General features: G+C 34.3%; 1 protein-coding gene across 6 annotated transcripts in view; it reads right to left on the bottom strand.

Annotated features, from left to right (window-relative positions):
- The window catches only part of STAU2 (staufen double-stranded RNA binding protein 2), a 287,804-nt gene that overhangs the window by 150,147 nt on the left and 117,418 nt on the right, over positions 1-20,239 (bottom strand). For all 6 annotated transcript variants that reach the window (XM_008578926.1, XM_008578952.1, XM_008578934.1 and 3 more), the window contains one exon: positions 11,500-11,631. In XM_008578926.1, coding sequence (XP_008577148.1) covers positions 11,500-11,631 — 132 coding nt within the window. The remainder of the gene's footprint in view (positions 1-11,499; positions 11,632-20,239) is intronic.

Below are 20,239 nucleotides of genomic sequence, written 5' to 3'. Positions count from 1 at the left end.
TATAAAGATACATACCATCAGAAAGTGAAGAGATGGACAAAGATATTTCATGCAAATGGAAACCAAAAAAGAACAGCAGGAGCTATACTTATATTAGATAAAATAGATTTCAAGCAAAGGAAAGCTTAAAAAAAAAGAGATAAGGAAGGTCATTATAAAATGATAAACTGTTCAATTCAACAAGAGGATATAACAATTCTATATATATATATATATATATATATATATATATACACACACACACACACACACACACACACCCAACTCCAGAGTGCACAGGTATATAAAGTAATTACTAGAAACAGACTACAACACAATAATAGTTGGAAACTCAGCAAAGGACAGATCATACAGACAGAAAATTAACCAGGAAACATCAGAATTAATCTCTTCTATAGACCACCAAGACCTAATGAACATATACAGAATATTTCACCCAACAGTTGTAGAATACACATTCCTCTCAGCAGCCAACAGAACATTTTCTAGAACAGACCAGATGTTAGGTCATGAAACAAGTCTTAACAAATTTTAAAAAACTGAAATCATATCAACTATCTTGTCTGACCACAATGGAATAAAACTAGAAATCAACAATAAAAGGGACACTAGAAACCATACGAATACATAGAAATTAAACAACATGCTTTTAAACAATGAATGGGTCAAAGAAGAAATCAAAAAGGAAATTAAAAAATTCCTGGAGACTAATGAAAATGAAAACCTAACATACCAGAATCTATGGATATAGCAAAAGTAGTTTTAAGAAAGAAGTTTATAGCAATAAATGCCTACACTGAAAAAGAAGAAAGAATTCAAAAAAACAACCTAACATTACACCTCAAGGAGCTGGAAGAGCAAGATCAAACCAACCCCAAAATTGGTAAAAGGAGAGAAATAACAAAGATCAAAGTAGAAATAAATGAATTAGAGATTAAAACCAATACAATCAATGAAACAAAGAGTTGGTTTTTTGAAAAGAGAAAAATTGATAAACCTATAGCTAGACTAACAAAGAAAAAAAGAGAAAAGATTCAAATATATAAAATCAGAAATGAAAAAGGAGACATTACTACTGATACCACAGAAATACAAAGGATCATAAGAGACTACTACAAACAACTGTATGCAGACAAACTGGAAAACCTAGAAAAAATGGATAAACTCCTGGACACATATATATAACCAAGTTTGAATCATGAAGAACTAGAAAACCTAAACAGACCAATAACAAGTAATGAGATTGAAGCAGTAATACAAAGTCTCCCAACAAAGTAAACCCCAGGGCCAGATGGCTTCACTACCAAATTCTATCAAACGTTTAAAGAAGAACTAATACCAATTCTTCTCAAACTCTTCCAAAAATTTTAAGAGGAGGAAATACTTCCAAACTCATTCTACAAGGCCAACATTAACCTCATTCCCAAACTGGAAAAAGACACAACAAAAAAGAAAACTACAAACCAACATCCCTAATGAACACAGATGTGAAGATACTCACATCTGGCCCCATATAGCTAAAGCAATCCTGAATAAAAAGAACAAAGTTGGAGGCATCACACTCCCTGATTCCAAAATATTCTATTAAGCTACAGTAACCAAAATAGCATGGTACTGGCATAAACAGACCAATGGAACAGAATAGAGAGCCCAGAAATAAACCCATGCACTTACAGCCAACTGATTTTCAACCAAGGTGCCAAAAATACACAGTGGGGAAAGTAGACCCTCTTCAATAAATGGTGCTGGGAAAACTGGATATCCACATGCAGAAGAATGAAACTAGACCCCTACCTCTCACCAGACACAAAAACCAACTCAAAATGGTTTAAAGACCTAAAATTAAATCCCAAAACTATGAATCTACTAAAAGAAAACATAGAGGAAATGCTACACAAAATGGGACTGGACAGTGCTTTTTTGAGTGAGACTACAAAGGCACAGGCAACTAAAGCAAGCATACACAAATGGGAGTACATCAAACTGAAAAGCTTCTGCACAGCAAGGGACACTATCAACAAAGTGAAGAGACAACCTACAGAACAGGAGAAAGTGTTTGCCAACCACACATCACAAAAGGGGCTAATATACAGAATATGTAAAGTATTCAAACAACTCAACACTAAAAAAACAAATAACCCAATTAAAAAATGGGTAAAGGACCTGAAAAGACATTTCTCAAAAGGCATTTTTCAAAAGAAGACATACAAATGGCCAACAGGCACATGAAAAAATGCTCAAAATCGCTAATCATCAGGGAAATGAAAATTAAAACCACAATGAGATAGCACCTCACCCCAGTTAGAATGGCTACTGTCAACAAGACAGAAAATAACAAATGCTGGTGAGGATGTGGAGAAAAGGGAAACCTCCTGTGTTGTCGGTGGGAATGTAAAGTGGCACAGCTATTGTGAAAAACAGTACAGAGGTTCTCAGAGAACTAAAAATAGACCTACTACCTGCAATGACCCAGCTATCCCACTACTGTGTATATACCCAAAGGAAATGAAATCAATATATCAAAAAGACACCTGCACTCCCATGTTTGTTGCTATTCTATTCACAATAGTCAGGAGATGGAATCAACCTAAATGCCCATCAACGGATGAATGGATGAAAAAACTGTGGTATGTATGCATGATGGAATACTATTCAGCTATAAAAAGAAATAATATCCTATCATTTGCAAGCAACACGGATGGAACTGGAAACCATCATGTTAAAGTGAATTAAGCCAGGCACAGAAAGACAAATACCATGTGATCTCACATGTGGAATGTTAAAAAAAAAAAAAAAAAGTGGTTCTCATAGAAGTAGAGAGTGGACTAAGGGTTATCAGAGGCCAGAAGCGGAGGCAGGTAGGGGAGGGAAAAGTGGTGGACTAACAGGTACCAAACTATGCAATCCACCCTAAGTGAACCACTGTGCAGTATGTGCATGTATTGAAACACACTGTATCCCACAAATATGTACAATATTAAAAACTAAAAGAAAAAAAAAAGAGTGGGGACACACACCTGCTCCACAAAGAAGCCAGAAGAGCTGAGCAATATTCTAGCTGCCATGAGAAAAGCAGCTGTCATGAAGGACTGAGCTATCTCCACACTTTGTGCATAATAAAACCTTCACAGGAAAAAAAAAAAAATGAAGTAAAGATTTTTTTTAGCAGGCAAAAGCTGGGAGAATCACTGCCCACAGAGCTGCTAATACAACTAATATTAAAGCAAGTCCTTCAAGCATGAGTATGATACTAGAAAGAAATTTGCATCTATAGAAACAAATGAAGAATATTGCAAATGGTAAAAACGAAGGTAAATATAAAAGACATTTTCCCCTGATTTTAACTATTTAAAAAGACAATTGACTAAATAATTATAAAGCAAAATTAGTAACAATAAATTGTGGCATTTAAGTATGAACATACTTCAAAAAGTTCTTGGAAAAAATAGAATTGAAAGATAATATGAATCTTTCTTTCCAAAAACTTTTGGAAGTACCCTGTACATATAAAATAAAATGTATGACCACAAAAGGAGGTCATAGAAACATAGAAGTAAAATATATGCCCAGGACAGGTCAAAGTCAACAAAGAAAAAATAAAAATAATAATTTTTTAAAAAACCAAAGAAAAGAAAAAGAAAACTAGTAAGATGGTATGCTTAAATACAACCATCTCAATAACTATAGTAAGTATAAATGGTCTAACACCCCAACTGAAAGGCAGAGTTTGTCAAATTAGATTTTTAAAAAGCAAGACACAATTATATGCTTTCTAAAAGAAACCAATTTAAATATAAAGACACAGATAGGCTAAAAGTAAAATAAGAAAAAGACTATCCCATGTAAACCGTAATCAAAATAAAGCTGGAGTGGTTATATTAATAACAAACAAAACAGATTTTGGAACAAGGAATAACAGGAAATATCACATAATAATAAATTGGTCAAGTCAAAAAGATGTAATAATCCTGTATGTGTATGTAACAACAAAGCTTTAAAATACATAAAACAGAAAGTAATAAAATTGGGCCGGCCCGGTGGCGCACTGCTACAGTGCGCCGCTTGGGAGCGCGGTGGCGCTCCCGTCGAGGGTTCGGATCCCACATACAGACCGGTTCCCGCTCACTGGGTGAGCAAGGTGCGGGCGCAGCACCGAGGGTTGCGATACCGTTGCCGGTCCCGGTCCGGTACGGGCGCGACACTGAGGGTTGCGATCCGTTGCCGGACACAAAAAAAGACAAAAAGGAAAAATAAAAAAGAAAGTAATAAAATTGAAATAAGCAGATGAATCCAAACTTGTAGCTGGAGACTTTAATACTTGATAAAACAAGTAGACAGAAAATTGGAACAGATACAGGGTTTGAAAGAAGAAACCAAAAGGGAAATCAGAACATATTTTGTACAGAATGGAAATAAAAAACCAACTTGTCAAAATTTGTGAGAAAGAGCTAAACCAGTGCTTAAAGAGAAATTCATAGCATTAAATGCTTAAGTTAGGAAAGAAAGCTCTCAGATCCATAGTTTAAGCTTCCACCTTACAAAATTTGAAAAAGAACAGAAAATTAAAAGCAAAGCAAGTGAAGGAAGAATAAAATAAAGATAACAGCAGAAATCAATAAAACAGAAAATATAAAAACAGCAAAATCAACGAAATTAAAACCTAGTTGTTTGAAAAAAAATTTTTTAAATTGATAAACCCCTAGCCAGACTGAACAAAAGAAAATGAGAAAAGAAATAAACTACCAATATCAAGAATGAGAGTGAATATCACTACAGATTTTGTAGCTATTAAAAAAATAAAAGATTGTTATGAACAATTTTATACTAATAAATTAAACAGCTTAGATGAAACAAACTCCTTGAAAGTCTCAAACTACCAAAGCACACTCAAGCAGAAGTAGATAACCTGAGTAGCCCTATATTTATTTTTAGAAACTGAATTTGTAATTAAAATCCTTTCCCACAGAGAAAATTCTAAGACCAAATGGCTTCCCTAACAACTTCTATCAAACAATTAAGGAAGAAATAATACCAAACTCTTCCAGAAAATAGAAGAGATGGGGATACTTCCAAACTTCTTATGTGAGGCCAATTATACCCAAATACCAAAACCAGATAAAGATATCACAAAAAAGAAAAATACATACCAATGTCTCTATAAACACAGGTATAAAAATCCTTTAAAATATCAGCAAATCGGTGGCTCACTCGGGAGAGTGTGGTGCTGATAACACCAAGGCCACGGGTTCGGATCCCATATAGGTAGGGATGGCCGGTTCGCTCACTGGCTGAGCGTGGTGCTGACAACACCAAGTTAAGGGTTAAGATCCCCTTACCGGTCATCTTTAAAAAAAAATAAAATAAAAATAAAAATAAAAATAAAAAAAAAATCAGCAAATCTATTCTAGCAATATATAAAAAAGGTAATATATTATGACCAAGTGGGGTTTGTGCCAGACATGCAAGGCTGTTTCAACATTCAAAAATCAATGCTACTTTGGGCCAGCCCGATGGCGCACTGGAGAGTGCGCCACTTGGGAGCACGACGGCGCTCCTGCCGAGGGTTCGGATCCCATGTGGAGACCGGTTCCCGCTCACTGGCTGAGCGCGGTGCGGGCGCAACACCGAGGGTTGCAATCCCGTTGCCGGTCCCCGGTGCGGGCGTGACACCGAGGGTTGCGATCCCGTTACCGGTCAGTAAAAAAAGACAAAAAGGAAAAAAAAAATCAATGCTACTTCACACCCATTAAAATGGCTATTACTTGTTTTTTTCAGTTGGCGAGGATATAAAGTAACTGGAACCTTTGTGCATTGCTGGTGGGAATGTAAAATGGTGCAGCCATTGTGGAAAACATTTTGGCAATTCCTCAAAAAACTAAACATAGAAATTACTATATGATCCCACAAGTCCATGTCTAGATATATACACTAAAGAACTGAAAGCAGGGACTCAAACACTTATCCACCAATTTTCAGCATTATTCACAATAATCAAATGGTAGAAACAAACCAAATGTCCACCAACAGATGAACTCGTAACAAAATGTGGTATATACATACAATGGGATATTATTCAGCCTTAAAAAGAAATTCTGATACATGTTATAACAGGCAAAACTTGGAAACAGTATGCTAAGTGAATAAGCCAGACACAAAAGGACAAATATTGTATGATTCCACTTATGTGAGGTACCTAGAATAGGCAGGTTCATAAAGACAGGAAGGAGAATAGAGTTTGCCAGTGGTCAAAGAGAGAAGGAAGGGGAAGTCATTGGTTAACAACAGAGCTTTTGTTTGGGATGATGAAAAAGTTCTGGAAATGAATAATGGCGATGATTGTACAACATTGTGAATATACTTAATGTCATTGAACTGTACACCTAAAAATGGTTAAAATGGTAAGTTTTATGTTAGGTATATATTATCTCAATTGAAAAAAATGAAGTTTGCCTTTAAACAGGAAAACCATATGATCATCTCAATACAAGCAAAGAAACATCTAACAAAATTTTACACTGAGTGATGATTAAAAAACTCCCAGCGAAGCAAAAATACAACAAAATATTCCGACCTAATAAAAGGCATCTATGAAAAACCTACAACCATCATAAAACATAACAGTGAAAGACTGATGATTTCCTCCAGATTGGGAACAAGGTAAGGATGTCTGCTCTTAACTACTTCCATTTAACATTGTACTGAATGCCCTACTCAGTGCAATAAAGCAAGACAAATAAATAAAGGTATACAGATCAGAAAGGAAGAAATAAAACTCTCTCTATTCACAGATGACATGAGCACTGATACAGAAAATCCCAAAGTTACTAAAAATAAAAAAAGGTTCTCTAAGTTAGTTTACCAAGGTCAAAGGACACAAAGTTAATACATAAAATCAAATGTATTTCTATAGACTAGCAAGGAAGAATTAGAAAGTGAATTTAAAAACCAGTTCCATTAACAACAGCATCAAAAAACATGAAATACTTGCAGATAAACATAACAAAAAATATGCAAGCTATTTCTATGAAAAAGTACAAAACATTTCTGGGATATATTTCTAAAAACTCTAAATAAATTGAGGAATAGACCTTGTTCATGGATGAGAAGACTCAATATTCTTAAGATGTCAATTTGCACAAAATTCATCTGTATATTTGATACAATACCAATAAAAATCAGAGCCAGCTTTTTTCTTCGTTTGGTAGAAATTGATTCTAAAATATTTATGGAAACACAACGGTTCTACACTAGCCAAAACAATTTTTAAAATGCAGAACAAAGATGGAGTTCTCACTTTACTTGATTTCAAGCCTTAGTAAAAAAAGCTATAATCAATATACAGTTGTAATAGCCCAAGGACAGAAATACAGATTAATGGAACTGAACAGAGAATCCAAAAACTGACCTACACATATGTGGTCAATTGATTTTCAACAAAGGTGCTAGGGGAATTCAATGGAGAAAGCATTGCTCCTTCAACAAATGGCTCTGGAACAGTTGGATAGCCATATGTGAAAAAAGAGAAAGGAGGAAGGAAGGCATGAAGGAACGGAGGGAGGAAACCTCAACCTTATCCAAAAATTAAATCAAAACAGATCATGGGCCTAAATGTAAAACCTGAAACTAAAAAACTTCCACAAGATAACACAGGAGAAAACTGTTGCCACCTTGGAGTGGGCAAAGTTTCCTTAGATAGGATCCAAAAAAGTATGAATCAAAAAGAAAAATCTGATAAAGTACACTTCATCAAAATTAAACATTTTGCTCTTTAAATGACATTGTTAGGAAAATGAAAAGACAACTCACACAATGGGAGGACATATTATAAAATATATATCTGATAAAGGGCTATATCCAAAATATAAAAGAACTCTTATAATGCAATATTAAGAAAGTAAACCATTCAATTTTTTAAAAAGGCAAAAATTTTGAATAGACACTTCAAAGAAAAAATAAACACAATAAGATACTCGACATTATTAGTCATTAAAGAAATGCAAACTAATATCCAATGAGATAACATGACACACCTACTAGTATCACCAAAGCTATCAAAACTGACAATACCAAGAGCTAGACAGGGTGTGGAACAACTCAAACTCTCAGATATTACTGGCGGAAATGCAAAATGGTACAAGCCTTTCTGGAAAACAGCTACCAGTCTTACAAAGTTAAACATGCACTTATATAATACATACATATGAATATAACGGAGGAATACGTACATATAAAGATTTGTGCATGAATGTTTAAACCACTTTATTTATATTTATAGCCTCAAACTATAAACAACCCAAATGTTGGTGAAAGATAAAACAATAAAAAAATAAAATAAAAAAGAACAAGGTAGTGTTAAACGTGACAACACAGATGACTCTCAAAAGCATTATGCCAAGCAATAAGAAATGAGACACTAAAAGCTACGAAATATATTATTTAATTTATATGATATTTTGGAAAAGGCAAAATTATACAGACAGAGATCGGATCAGTGCTTGCCAAGAAATGAGAGTAGAGGACCAGATTAACTGGAATGGTACAATTAGGCACTTTTGAGGGTCAAGGAAATGTTATAAAACTTAATTGTGGTGGTGGCTAATGAGTAAATATATGTATTTGTCAAAATTCATTGAACTGTACCTCAATAAATCTGAATTTTTTAGAAAGTGGGGGTATATTAGTATATAAGCATAGAATATCTCTGTGAAGATATTTGTTTTATTTTTATTTATCAAACCCTTATTTAATATTCACTGTATTCCAGACACTATTCTAGATGCTGTACAAATATTAACTCACTGTGGGAGATGCCTGGGAAAAGAAACTATAAGAATGAGGGTCTTAAGGTAAAGTGAGAGCAACATTTTTTTCACTGTCTATTCTGTTGTTTGAATTCTTTTAACCGTGTACATGTCTTACCTATTAAAAGAGAAGCTTTTTAAAAACTGCTCCCGCTGGTTTTTAAAACTGCTTTTGACACGCCCACCAAAGATCTTGTTACAAATCAATATATTCAGTCCTTCTCTTATCTGACCTCGCTGCAGCATGTGACTACCATCTAGTGGAGTCATTTTCTACTCCTCCTTTTGCATTCTTTCCTCCTCCTTCATGTATCCCCCATGCATATCATCCGCTGCTCAGTTTTATCAATTACACTTCTGAAATATCTCTGGAGTTTTCCCCTCCTTCTCTCTACCAGCCCCGTCTTAGTGCAAACCCTCAGTATCTCCTACCTGAACAACTCCGCTCCCCTCCTGACTGGTCTCCCTGCCTTCATTCTCACTCTGCTCAAATCCATTTTCCACATTACTTACAGAATTATCTTCTTTTTTTTTTTTCCTTTTTGTCTTTTTTTTTTTACTGACCGGTAACGGGATCGCAACCCTCGGTGTCGCGACCGTACCGGGGACCGGCAACAGGATCGCAACCCTCGGTGTTGCGCCCGCACCACGCTCAGCCAGTGAGCGGGAACCGGTCTCCACATGGGATCCGAACCCTCGGCAGGAGCGCCGCCGCGCTCCCAAGTGGCGCACTCTCCAGTGCACCACCGGGCAGGCCCCTACAGAATTATCTTCTAAAGAATGCAAACCTGACCGTTTAGTTTCATGTTCAAGTCTTAGATGAATAATTCCTCAAGTTCTTTACTTTGCATAAAAACTGTGATCTCAGCCTTCCCTGACTTTCCAGATTCATCTTCATGCTCTCTAGGTTTCAGGATACTGTAATTATTGTTATGTGATCAAAACACCTCACTCCCAACACTTAATGGACAGTCCCTTAAGTGCAAAGACCAACTTCTCGTTATCTTCAGTTATAAGTGTCTGGCATTCAGTAGTGTGATAGTTAATTTTATGTGTCAACTTGTCTAGGCCACAGTGCCCAGCTATTTGGTCAAACATTATTCTGAGTGTTTCTGTGAGGTTGTTTTTGGATAAGATTAACATTTAAATCTGTACACTTTCAGTTAAATAGGTTGCTCTCCACAATGTGGGTGGGCCCCATCGAATCAGCTGAAGACCTGCATAGAACAAAAAGGCCAACCTCCAGGAGCAAGAGGGAATTCTCCAGCAGACTACCTTTGGACTGGAACTGCAACTTTTTCCTTAGTCTCCAGCCTGCCAGACTCCCAATCAGATTTTGGAATAGCCAAGTCTCCACAATAGCATGATCCAATTCCTTAAAAGCAATCTGTGTGTGTGTACGTATGTGTGTATATGTGTACCTTTCTATGGAGAACCTTGACTAATACAGTAGGTATGCAAAAAATGTTTTTCAAATTAATAAAATTAATTAATTAATGAAATTAATGCTGGTTTTATTCTGTTTTGCTTTCACTTAACTTATAAATAAATGTCTGTAAAGAGATTTATTTTGACATATTTTTATAAATCACTCACCAGTTTTAAGTCAATATAAATGTGTTAAGTTAAAACAACATATACACAATATAAAAACTACAAAAACTTGAACACATGTTAGGTTTCATGTTACAAATACTTTTAAAGGAAGAAAAAGCATTGACCAGCCAGGTCATAAAAACAGAATTGAAATCTCTAGCAATACCACACAGACAAATGACGTTTTAGTCACTCAAAAGAAATGCATAGATAATCACAGCTGCCTTAAAAAGAAAAGTATATCTAAATGTTTTTTAATAGATGATTTTATTTCTTACGCTAAACTTCAGAAATGTATTCCTGCAGAAACTAAAAATACCTCTGAAACATGTGAAAAAATGACCTGGTCAAAAGCATATTACTTTTGATAAAAGAAACTATTAAGCCTGTTTTGTGAATTTTCATATAAATAAAATGTTTAATAGAAATAATTTCTACACATGCATAGATAACAAAATCATAATTTAATACACAATGAAACTGAGCCAGTTCCAGCCAAGTTATCTGCCAAGTCCTGAATTCAGGGTTCTCTGCTTCTCTTGCAACAGAGGTAGGTGTTAATGATGTCATTAACTGCTGCAGAAGAAATAGGGGACCATGAACACAGGTCTTGGCAGAAAATAAATGCCCTCTGAGTTTACATTTAAATTTAAGGTAAATAGAAAAATTATTTTATAGAGTGTCTGTCCAATATAGTTCCTGCCCTAAAGGGATAAGTCAGAATTTTTATTTCCAGTGTTTCCAGCTGTATTCCAAAAATCAAGGCTAACAACCTCTGTTCCTAAAAGGCACAAATTAAGACTGTGTCTATATGGCAAAAACAAGCAGACAATAAGTTTAAAAATATTAAATTGGTATTGGAATATGTACAACCATACAACAAATTTTTAGTATTTGCTAATCATAAGACTATAATTACTCATTAACATTTCATCTTACCCTTTAAGTAGATGTTATTTTGTACTTAAAGTATCTATCTTTAAAGACATACAGTACGAAAAGTTAAAACTGACATCTACTTTAATACTAGTTAAGATGAGAATTTGCAAATCACTTTGATATTTTGACAGAGAGGACACATACATGTAAACTTAACTCTCACCTTGTCAAGTTGATCTTGAAGACTAGTGGATGCTTTATAACCAAGTTGTAACAGCATTGCTTCTGCAGCATTTTTTTTGGCTATCTTTTTATTAGGTCCTGTTCCGGTAGCAACTTCACTTCCTACCTTGACCTGGTAAGATTAAGTAAATAAATTAATAATAGTGGTTTTGGGTAAACAGGAACTCCTTACATCATGAAGTAATGTATTCTACTCTCTAGCATTCAAAATTATAAGGTTCAGTAGAAAATACAAACAGAAGGAAGGTAAGATCTCATTTATGTAATATTATGTATACAGTAAAAATATAAATGAAGAAAAATATGGAAAAATTGTCCTCAAAATGTCAATGGGGGGTTATCTGAGGATGGTAGGATCTTAGGGAATTTTTACTTACTTACACATTTATATATTACTTGATTTTTTAAAACATTAAACTTGTATTATTTATATAAGCAGAAAAATAAAATTTCCATCTTAACAGAGTTCATATTGTTTATGACTACAATAAAGACTCCTTACTTCAATTAATAAACTGCAAAAGTTGAAATTCACATTGGTGCCATTTAAAATAATGTTCACACTGCCTCCCAAGTTAACAAATATTTATATTAAATAGTTCCTGGAGAGAATTAATGTACAAGAGTTAGTACAACACTGTAGTTAAGAACAAAAGGCTCATGAGTCACACCAGGGTATGAAATTCAGCTCTACTATTTCCTAGCTGTATCAACTACTGCAAATTATTTAACACCTCTAAACATCATGTTCTTCATGAGTAAAGCAGGGATAATATTGACTACCTCACAGAGTTGCTTTGAATATTGAACAAGATAATGTATGTAAACTACAGTGTTTAATCATAATTGCTCAATAAATTTTTTTTTATCATTAGAACTATTCCACAGATATCTTTTGTGAACAATTCACACATACATGTGTATAAATATATACATGTACTTAAATACACATCAGCCATCCTATATCCACATGTACATTTTCTGAATTGGGTAATACTGTTTTCAAGATGTACAAGGGTACTTCAAAGAGTTCATGAAAAGATTCATATGGCCTTTCAGTTTTATTTTTCCACAAACTTTCTGAAGTACCCTTGTATGTGCTAAGAGATGATACAAATATGAAAAGTAAATTAGAAAGCAAAAAAGGATATAGAACTATAGTGGGATTTGTTTTTACACACTGGTCTCAGTAAGTTATTGAAGCAGACAAATAGTTAATCACAACTCTGAAAATTAAACAGTGTAATTTCAAATAATCTATGGGCAAAAGAAGAAGAGATACCAGTGGAAATTAGAAAAGATTTTTTTAAAATAGTAATGGAAATATATCAGAACTTGAAGGATGCAGCTAAAGGAGGGTCTAGAAGAAAATGTATAATCTTAACAGCTTATGGAAAGGCAAAAAAGAAGTTATAAACATAACACCAAAATAAACTCAGAGAAAATAGAAAAGACAAGAGAAAATATTAAGGAAATAGAATACAAAGAACAATAGAGAAGATAAAAAAGCCCAAAGTCACTTCACTGAAGAATAATAAAATAAGCCAAAGGTAAGACTGATCAAGAAAAAAATGAGAAGAGACAAGTAAGAATGAAAAAGGGAGATCTCCACACTTCTGCAGCATTAGAAAATAATAAGAAATACTGGAAACAATTTTATGCTATTTTAAAAAAATATTTAGATAAAATAGAAAACTTCCTAGACAATAAAAATTACCAAAATTGTCACAAAATAAACCTATAACTAAATAGGGCTATAACTACTAAAGAAATTAAAATCATAATTAAAAAAAAAAAAAAACTTCCCACAATAAAAACTCCTGAGAGCTTCTCTAATAAATTCTACTCAATATTTAAGGAAGTATTATGCCAATCTTACACAAATTCATCTGAAAATAGAAAGAGGAATCAGTCCACAATTATTTTATTATGCGTCACTTTGATTCCAAAACCCAACGAGAAGAGTATAAGAAAGGAAATTTACAGAATAGTTTTACTCATGAATTAAATGCTAAAGTTTTAAACAGTATAATGAATAAAGCAATACATAAAAAGAAGAATCATGACAGAGTTGGGTTTATTCCAGAAATGCAAGGTTGATTTAACATTTGAAACTCAAAATAAATCAATGAAATTTACTATATTAGTAGTTTGAGGAGACAAACCATATGGTCATCCTAATAAAAGGAGCAAAAGTATTTGATAAAATTCAGATTTCATTCATGATAAAAACTATTAGCAATCGAGAAAAAGAAGGGAACTTTCTCAATATGATGAACATGGGCATTTCTCAAAAACCTACAGCAAACTTAACACTGAAACTTTGAGATTAGAAACAAGACAAAGATGCCCTCTGTTATTATTACTAGTATTTAACATTTTACTACAAATCCTGGAAAGAGCAACAAGGCAAGAAAAAGAAAAGGTATAAGAATCAGAAAGGGAAAAAAACTTCCATTATTTACAGATATCACATTTATATACAGGAAATCCAAGAAAATCTACAGATAAATTGTAAGAATTTATGAGAGTATAACAAGCTCTCTGTATGAAAGGTCGGTATACAAAAGCCAACTGCATTTCTAAATTCCAAACCAAAAAATATTAAAAGATGCCATTTACATTAAGTGAAAATCAAATACCTAGGACGTTCAAGTCCTCTATATCAACCATAAGCACTATTGACAAAAACTAAGAAAAACCTAATAAATAGAACAATATATCATAATCATGATATTATAATATCAGTTCTCTTCAAATTGACCTACAAATTCAATAATTCCAATCAAAATCTCACATATATTTCTACAATACTCGACAAACTGATTCCAAAATTTACATGGAAATGCAAAGTGCTAAAAACAGCCAAGATGTTTTTGAGTAAGAACAAAGTGGGGGCACTTATTCATCTGGGACTCTAGACTTATTATGAAGTGAACATAAAAGAAAAGAGATAAATTTGACTGCATTAAAATAAATTATCTCTGTTCCTCAAAAAGCACTATTAAAAAGCAAAAAAGAGAAGTCACAACACAAGAGAAGAAATAGAGGACTCACATCCAGAATATATAGTGAATTCCTATAAGTTTTTTTAAAAGGCAGTAGAAAATGAGCAAGAGAGCTGAACAGTCATTCTATATATGAAAAGTTGTATTGTTTAATCAGATGTCACTGTGCTTTGCTTAAAAAAAAATAGAAAGCTTCAATAGCTTCATGACATTTTAATAAATTTTCACAATTTTATACTGTCACAGAGTGATGATACACTGGGTACGAGCAATGAATGAATATGTGGTATAACAAAATCCAGTTTTCAGATATATAGCATGATACGTCTAGCCATACTTTCTTTTTTGGCTCATGTCAAATTATAACATCGGATGTTTCGCCTGTCCCAGAACATACAGATTCTCATCTGGTATCCACATTTGAGTACTATTTGCCATTTATTCCTATACTAGTATTTACAGTTTTATTTATGTTACTATTTCCATCACTACTTAAAAATAGCTTCAGTGAACCAACCACTCTTAAGGAATTGCGGATATACAACACAGTGGTAACAAAATACAAACGTAACAAACAACATGCAAATGATATGACAAAAAAAATTGTACCCTTCTAACAGAATTTTAGTCGACAAACTAAACAACATAGTTTGTGTAGCAGATCAAACACTGAAAATGTATTCATTAGAGAATTTCTATAACAACTATCACAAATCATATAGCTCAAATCAAATGTTTTTGAAGCATTTCACCATTTTTTCTTTTGAAACAAGAAACCATAATGTGATAAAATCGGAGGTATTTTTTGGACCTCATTTTAAGAAGCACTGATCTAGGACAGTCACAGCAGATCCTTGGTACTGAATAAACACACCCTACTTGCCATATTAGTGTTTGCCTGAACCTGACCTCAACACAACAAGCCCTATGGATAATGTGCTGGAATCTCTGGTAGAGTTGCCTCTGCTACCTGTCATTTTTTCCAATGCTTGATTTGTTCCTCTGCTTCACCAGCGCATATGTTGTTGCTGGAATGCTTGTTAGTGAAAAGATTAGGTCAGCTATGTCAAAAGCTTCCTCTGCTGCTCTGAGGGTCAAAAGACTTGCCAAAGTAAATAGAAGGAAAAGATCACTGAGCAGTAAATAATTGCAAAAAAATTTTCATCTGTTTTTACATGCTATACATACCTCACTCACTCTCATTCCACTTTTCTGATGCTTCATCACTAAATCTCATTTATCTACGCAGGCCTGATATGCCCTTTGGTATGAGGCTCCTGCTCTTGGACTTGCCAGCTATCATGCTGCTCCCATCTCTGCGTTCACCTTGTATCTGTATCTGCTGGATTTACATCTGACCTATTCTGACAATTTCAAGACTTACTTCCAGAACAGGTGCTTCTCAGATTCATTTTCCCATTTACCCACCCATACCACACACAAGTTTTTTAACAGCGTGATTCAGTAGTTTGTAAGTAGTTATCCCAGAGTAATTTGTTTGTATTAAAAATACCACACTGCTGAAGAACTTTCATTTCCTACTAACAAACATAATGGTCATTCAAAATATCACTTTATCATAAAAATCAAGTATAAGTAAATTTCATGAGTCAACTTCCTAGAATGCTCACAAATTTTATAACTATTGTAAATAAGAACTTTACATTAAAATGTTAATTTCTATCTGCAAAGAAACTCAATTACTTTACTATGCAGTAAATTTATTTACTTGTTTATTTTTATTTTTGGCCACAAAACAAGTCTTAATACGTTTAAAAAGACTATGATCATAGAAAATATGCTCTCTGACCAGAGTAACAGAAGGAAATTTAGAAAACTCACAAATGTGTGGAAATGAACACTCTCCTAAATAAAAAATGGGTAAAAAGAAAAATCACAGGGAAATTAGAGAGTACTTTGAGATAAAAATCAAATAGAATATATCAAAATTTCTATGATGCAGGGTACATGCAGTGCTTGGAGGAAAATTTATACTTGTAAACACCTATATTAAAAACGACAAAAACCTCAAATCAGTAATGTAAACTTCTACCCTAAGAAAATAGAAAAAGAGCAAACTAAACCAAAAGCAAATACAAGTAGGAAATAACAAATATAACAACAGAAATATATGAAATAAGGAATTAAAAAACAATAGAGAAAATCAACACAACCAAAAGTTGATTCTTCATAAAGATCAACAAAATTTGCAAACCTCTATCTAGACTGACCAAGAAAAAAAGAAACTAAAATTACTAAAATCAGAAATAAAGTTAAGGGCATTACTACATTGTTATTATTGTTTTCTGTGGGAGTAGGATTTAGTTTCTTTCTCTTTCTCATTTGCATTTTAGTTCTACTAGTGGATTTTGTTCTTTCTTGTGTATTTGTGGTAGTGATTATCATTTTTTAGATTCCAGATGCAGAACTTCCTTGAGGATTTCTGGTAGGGCTGGTCATGTGGTGGTGAACTTGGCAGCTTTTGTTCGTCTGGAAAATACACTATTTCTCCCTCAATTCTGAAGGACAACCTTGCTGGGTATAGTATTCTTGGCTGGCAGTTTTTTTCTTTTAGTATTTTGAATATATCATCCCATTTTCTTCTGGCCTGTAGAGTTTCTGTTGAGAAGTCTGCTGTTAGTCTGATGGGGGCTCCCTTATATGTGACTTGATGTTTTTCTCTTGCTTCTTTTAAGATTCTCTCTTCATCTTTGAGCTTCGCCAGTCTGACTATATAATGCGTCTCACAGAGGTTCTTTGTGGGTTGAATCTGTTTGGGGATCTTTGAGCCTCCTGATCTGAAGGTCCATGACTCTCCCTATACCTGAGAAGTTTTCCATTATTATTTAGTTGAATAGGTTTTCCATGCCTTTTCCTTTCTCTCCCCCTTCTGGAACACCCCTGATTTGAATGTTTGTGAGCTAAGGTTATCTGCTCTCTCTCTTAGATTTTTTTCATTTTTTAAAATTCTTTTTTCCTTTTTTGTCTACCTGGGTATTTCAAAAAGACTATCCTCAAGATCAGAAATTCTTTCTTCTGCTTGCTCTAGCCTGTTGCTTAGCTATCTGTTGTGTTTTTTATTTTGTTGAGTGAACCCTTCAGTTCCATGAGTTCTGCTGCATTCTTTATTAAGGTATTTTTTTGTAAATTTTGTAAATTTCCTCCTTCACATCCTGAATTTTTTTTTTCTCATTTCATTATGTTGTCAAACAGTCTTCTCATATCTCAGTGAGTTTCCTTAAGATTGTTGCTTGGAATTCCTTTTCAGTCATTTCAAGGGTTTCCTGCTCTATAGGGTCTGGTATTTGAGAATTACTATATTCTTTCGGTGGTGTCATATTTTCTTGGGTTTTTGTATTTCTAGTATCTCTACATTGATGGCTGGTCATCTGGTAGAGCAGTTGCTTCTTCTATTATTCTGGAGTGGTCTGTGAGGAGAGAGACATCCTCTCCTTTTTCTGGTCTCTGCTGGTGACTCTCATTGTAGTCAAGTGTCTGGCATGCCACCTACATGGTAGCTGTGGCTACTGCTGTGGCACTGAGCTACTTTTGTGGCAGCGGTAGCTGTGGTGGGCAACCCATGCAAAAGTGGTGCTTTCAGCGTGCTACCTTGCCTGCTTCTGGGCAGAGGGGCTGCCCTTAGTTACTGCCTAGGACCCCAGGCGTACTCTCTTGCCTCTAATGCAGTAAATTTAAAACTGCCAGATTTTTGTCTTTAAATTACATTAAATTATTCACATGAATCTCGTCCTCAAAAAAACCAAGGAATAGATGGAAAAGCTAATATCATAATACATAATAATGCAGTGTGCAGATATGCAATTTTGTTTACTTACCATTATTTTCTCTTTGAAAAATTAAAATACCCCTCTCTATAAAAACAAAAAGCTTTTAGAAATTTGCTTTGGAACGACTACCCAAATAGTATCATCAGAGATTTTCTTTTGTTTATCCTATCAACACAAGTAACTGCATCCATTTTATAACATACAAACTTACTCTTTTTTGGTGACAGATAAAAACAAGCATATTATCTCTAGATATTTTACTTCCACATTCAATTATAACAAATGATGACATTGTTTAAGTAGTTTATACAAAAGCCTTTACTTTGATAAAGTTGCTCCAATACTGTAACAGATCCTCGGGGCTCCCAGAAGGTGAAAAAACAATATGAATTCAGTGTGAAAGCATTTAAAAGCACAGCCAAATGTCCCTGTCTGAGTAGAATGTTTATAAATACCCATAAAATGAAAGCTGGCCTAAGATACTTTAAATTTCTCTTTCAAAATGGGTACTCAATATACTCCATGGAAAAGGAACTGGTTAATAAAGCCAAAGCCAGTTTATAATCCTAACACATGTCTAACATACAGATGATTTTTTTCCTTCAAGTTTTGGAGTTCAAAGAATACTTTCTAGGATTCTTCAAAGCTAAGAGTGTAAGAGGAAAAATGATGAATATATTCTAACAAGTGAAAATACTAGAACAACACTGTTCTGGATCCTAAAGACATCTAGACAAAAATATGTGCTTACTAACCACAGAAGAATTCCCTCTCTTTGGATACCTGGATTCCCAGCAGTGGTTTATGTTGACTATATCTTAAGTTTACATCTCTAACAAAAGCCAAACATACTAGCTCTCAGTCAGGCAGGCAGCAAATATTATCAAATATTTATTAAGTTCCTACTATTTATAAACCACTGTTTTGGATACTAAGAGATAAAGAAATACGGAGATTATAAATTAGGAGGGAAGGTAAAGCTTAGCTATGCATGAAAAGTTAATATAAGATACTGCATTTGAAAGCCTAAGTGTCTGCCACATGATCAGCACTTAATAAACATCTGTTGATTTTATCTGGATTATATGAAAGGTGAGATTCTTCATTATAATCCAGAAAGTTTCTCTAACAAACCAATAATGAAAAAAAGTTTGAGGACAATACAGAGAATTTAAATACAGACTGGGTATTATTAGATGATTCCAATGAATCATGTTTAATGTAAGAAAAACTTCCACATTTTTTAGAGATATACACGAAGTTTGTAAGGCTGAAATGACATGTAGTTAGAAATTAGCTGGGCCGGCCCGGTGGCGCACTGGATAGTGCACCGCTTGGGAAGCGCGGCGGCGCTCCCGTCCGAGGGTTCGGATCCCACATACGGACCGGCTCCCGCTCACTGGCTGAGCGAGGCGCGGGAGCAACACCGAGGCTTGCGATCCCGTTGCCGGTCCCCGGTCCGGTACGGGGGCAACACTGAGGGTTGCGATCCGTTGCCGGACACGGAAAAAAGACAAAAGACAAAAAAAAAAAAAAAGAAATTAGCTTTGAAATTAGCTTTGAAAGAAGGAAGAGATAGAGAAAAGAAGAAAGGAAGAAAGGGAGGAAAATTAAGAAAAAGAAAAGAAAAATTAATAGCTGAATCAACTGTGGCAAAAATCTTAATAACTGCTGTGTTTGGGTGATGGGTAGGTATTTTGAGGGCACATTATACTATTCTCTACCCACCATGGAAATGTTTGTGATTTTCATAATAAAAAATTAAAACAAAGGGTTTTTTCTTAAGACTAGGGCTTGAGTTTGCAAATGAAGATGAGTAGGTAGGATCTGAAAGGAAGGGAGGGTATTTTAGGCATTCTACCTCATTCCTAGCCCTCACCCATTCTTCAATTTTCTTGGCTGCAAAATGCAGCAGTTAGATTTC

Source organism: Galeopterus variegatus, unplaced genomic scaffold, assembly GCF_000696425.1.
Source record: "Galeopterus variegatus unplaced genomic scaffold, G_variegatus-3.0.2 Scaffold78, whole genome shotgun sequence".
NCBI lineage: Eukaryota > Metazoa > Chordata > Mammalia > Dermoptera > Cynocephalidae > Galeopterus > Galeopterus variegatus.
Note: the sequence above shows the minus strand (reverse complement) of the source record. Positions and strands in the feature narration are given on the sequence as shown.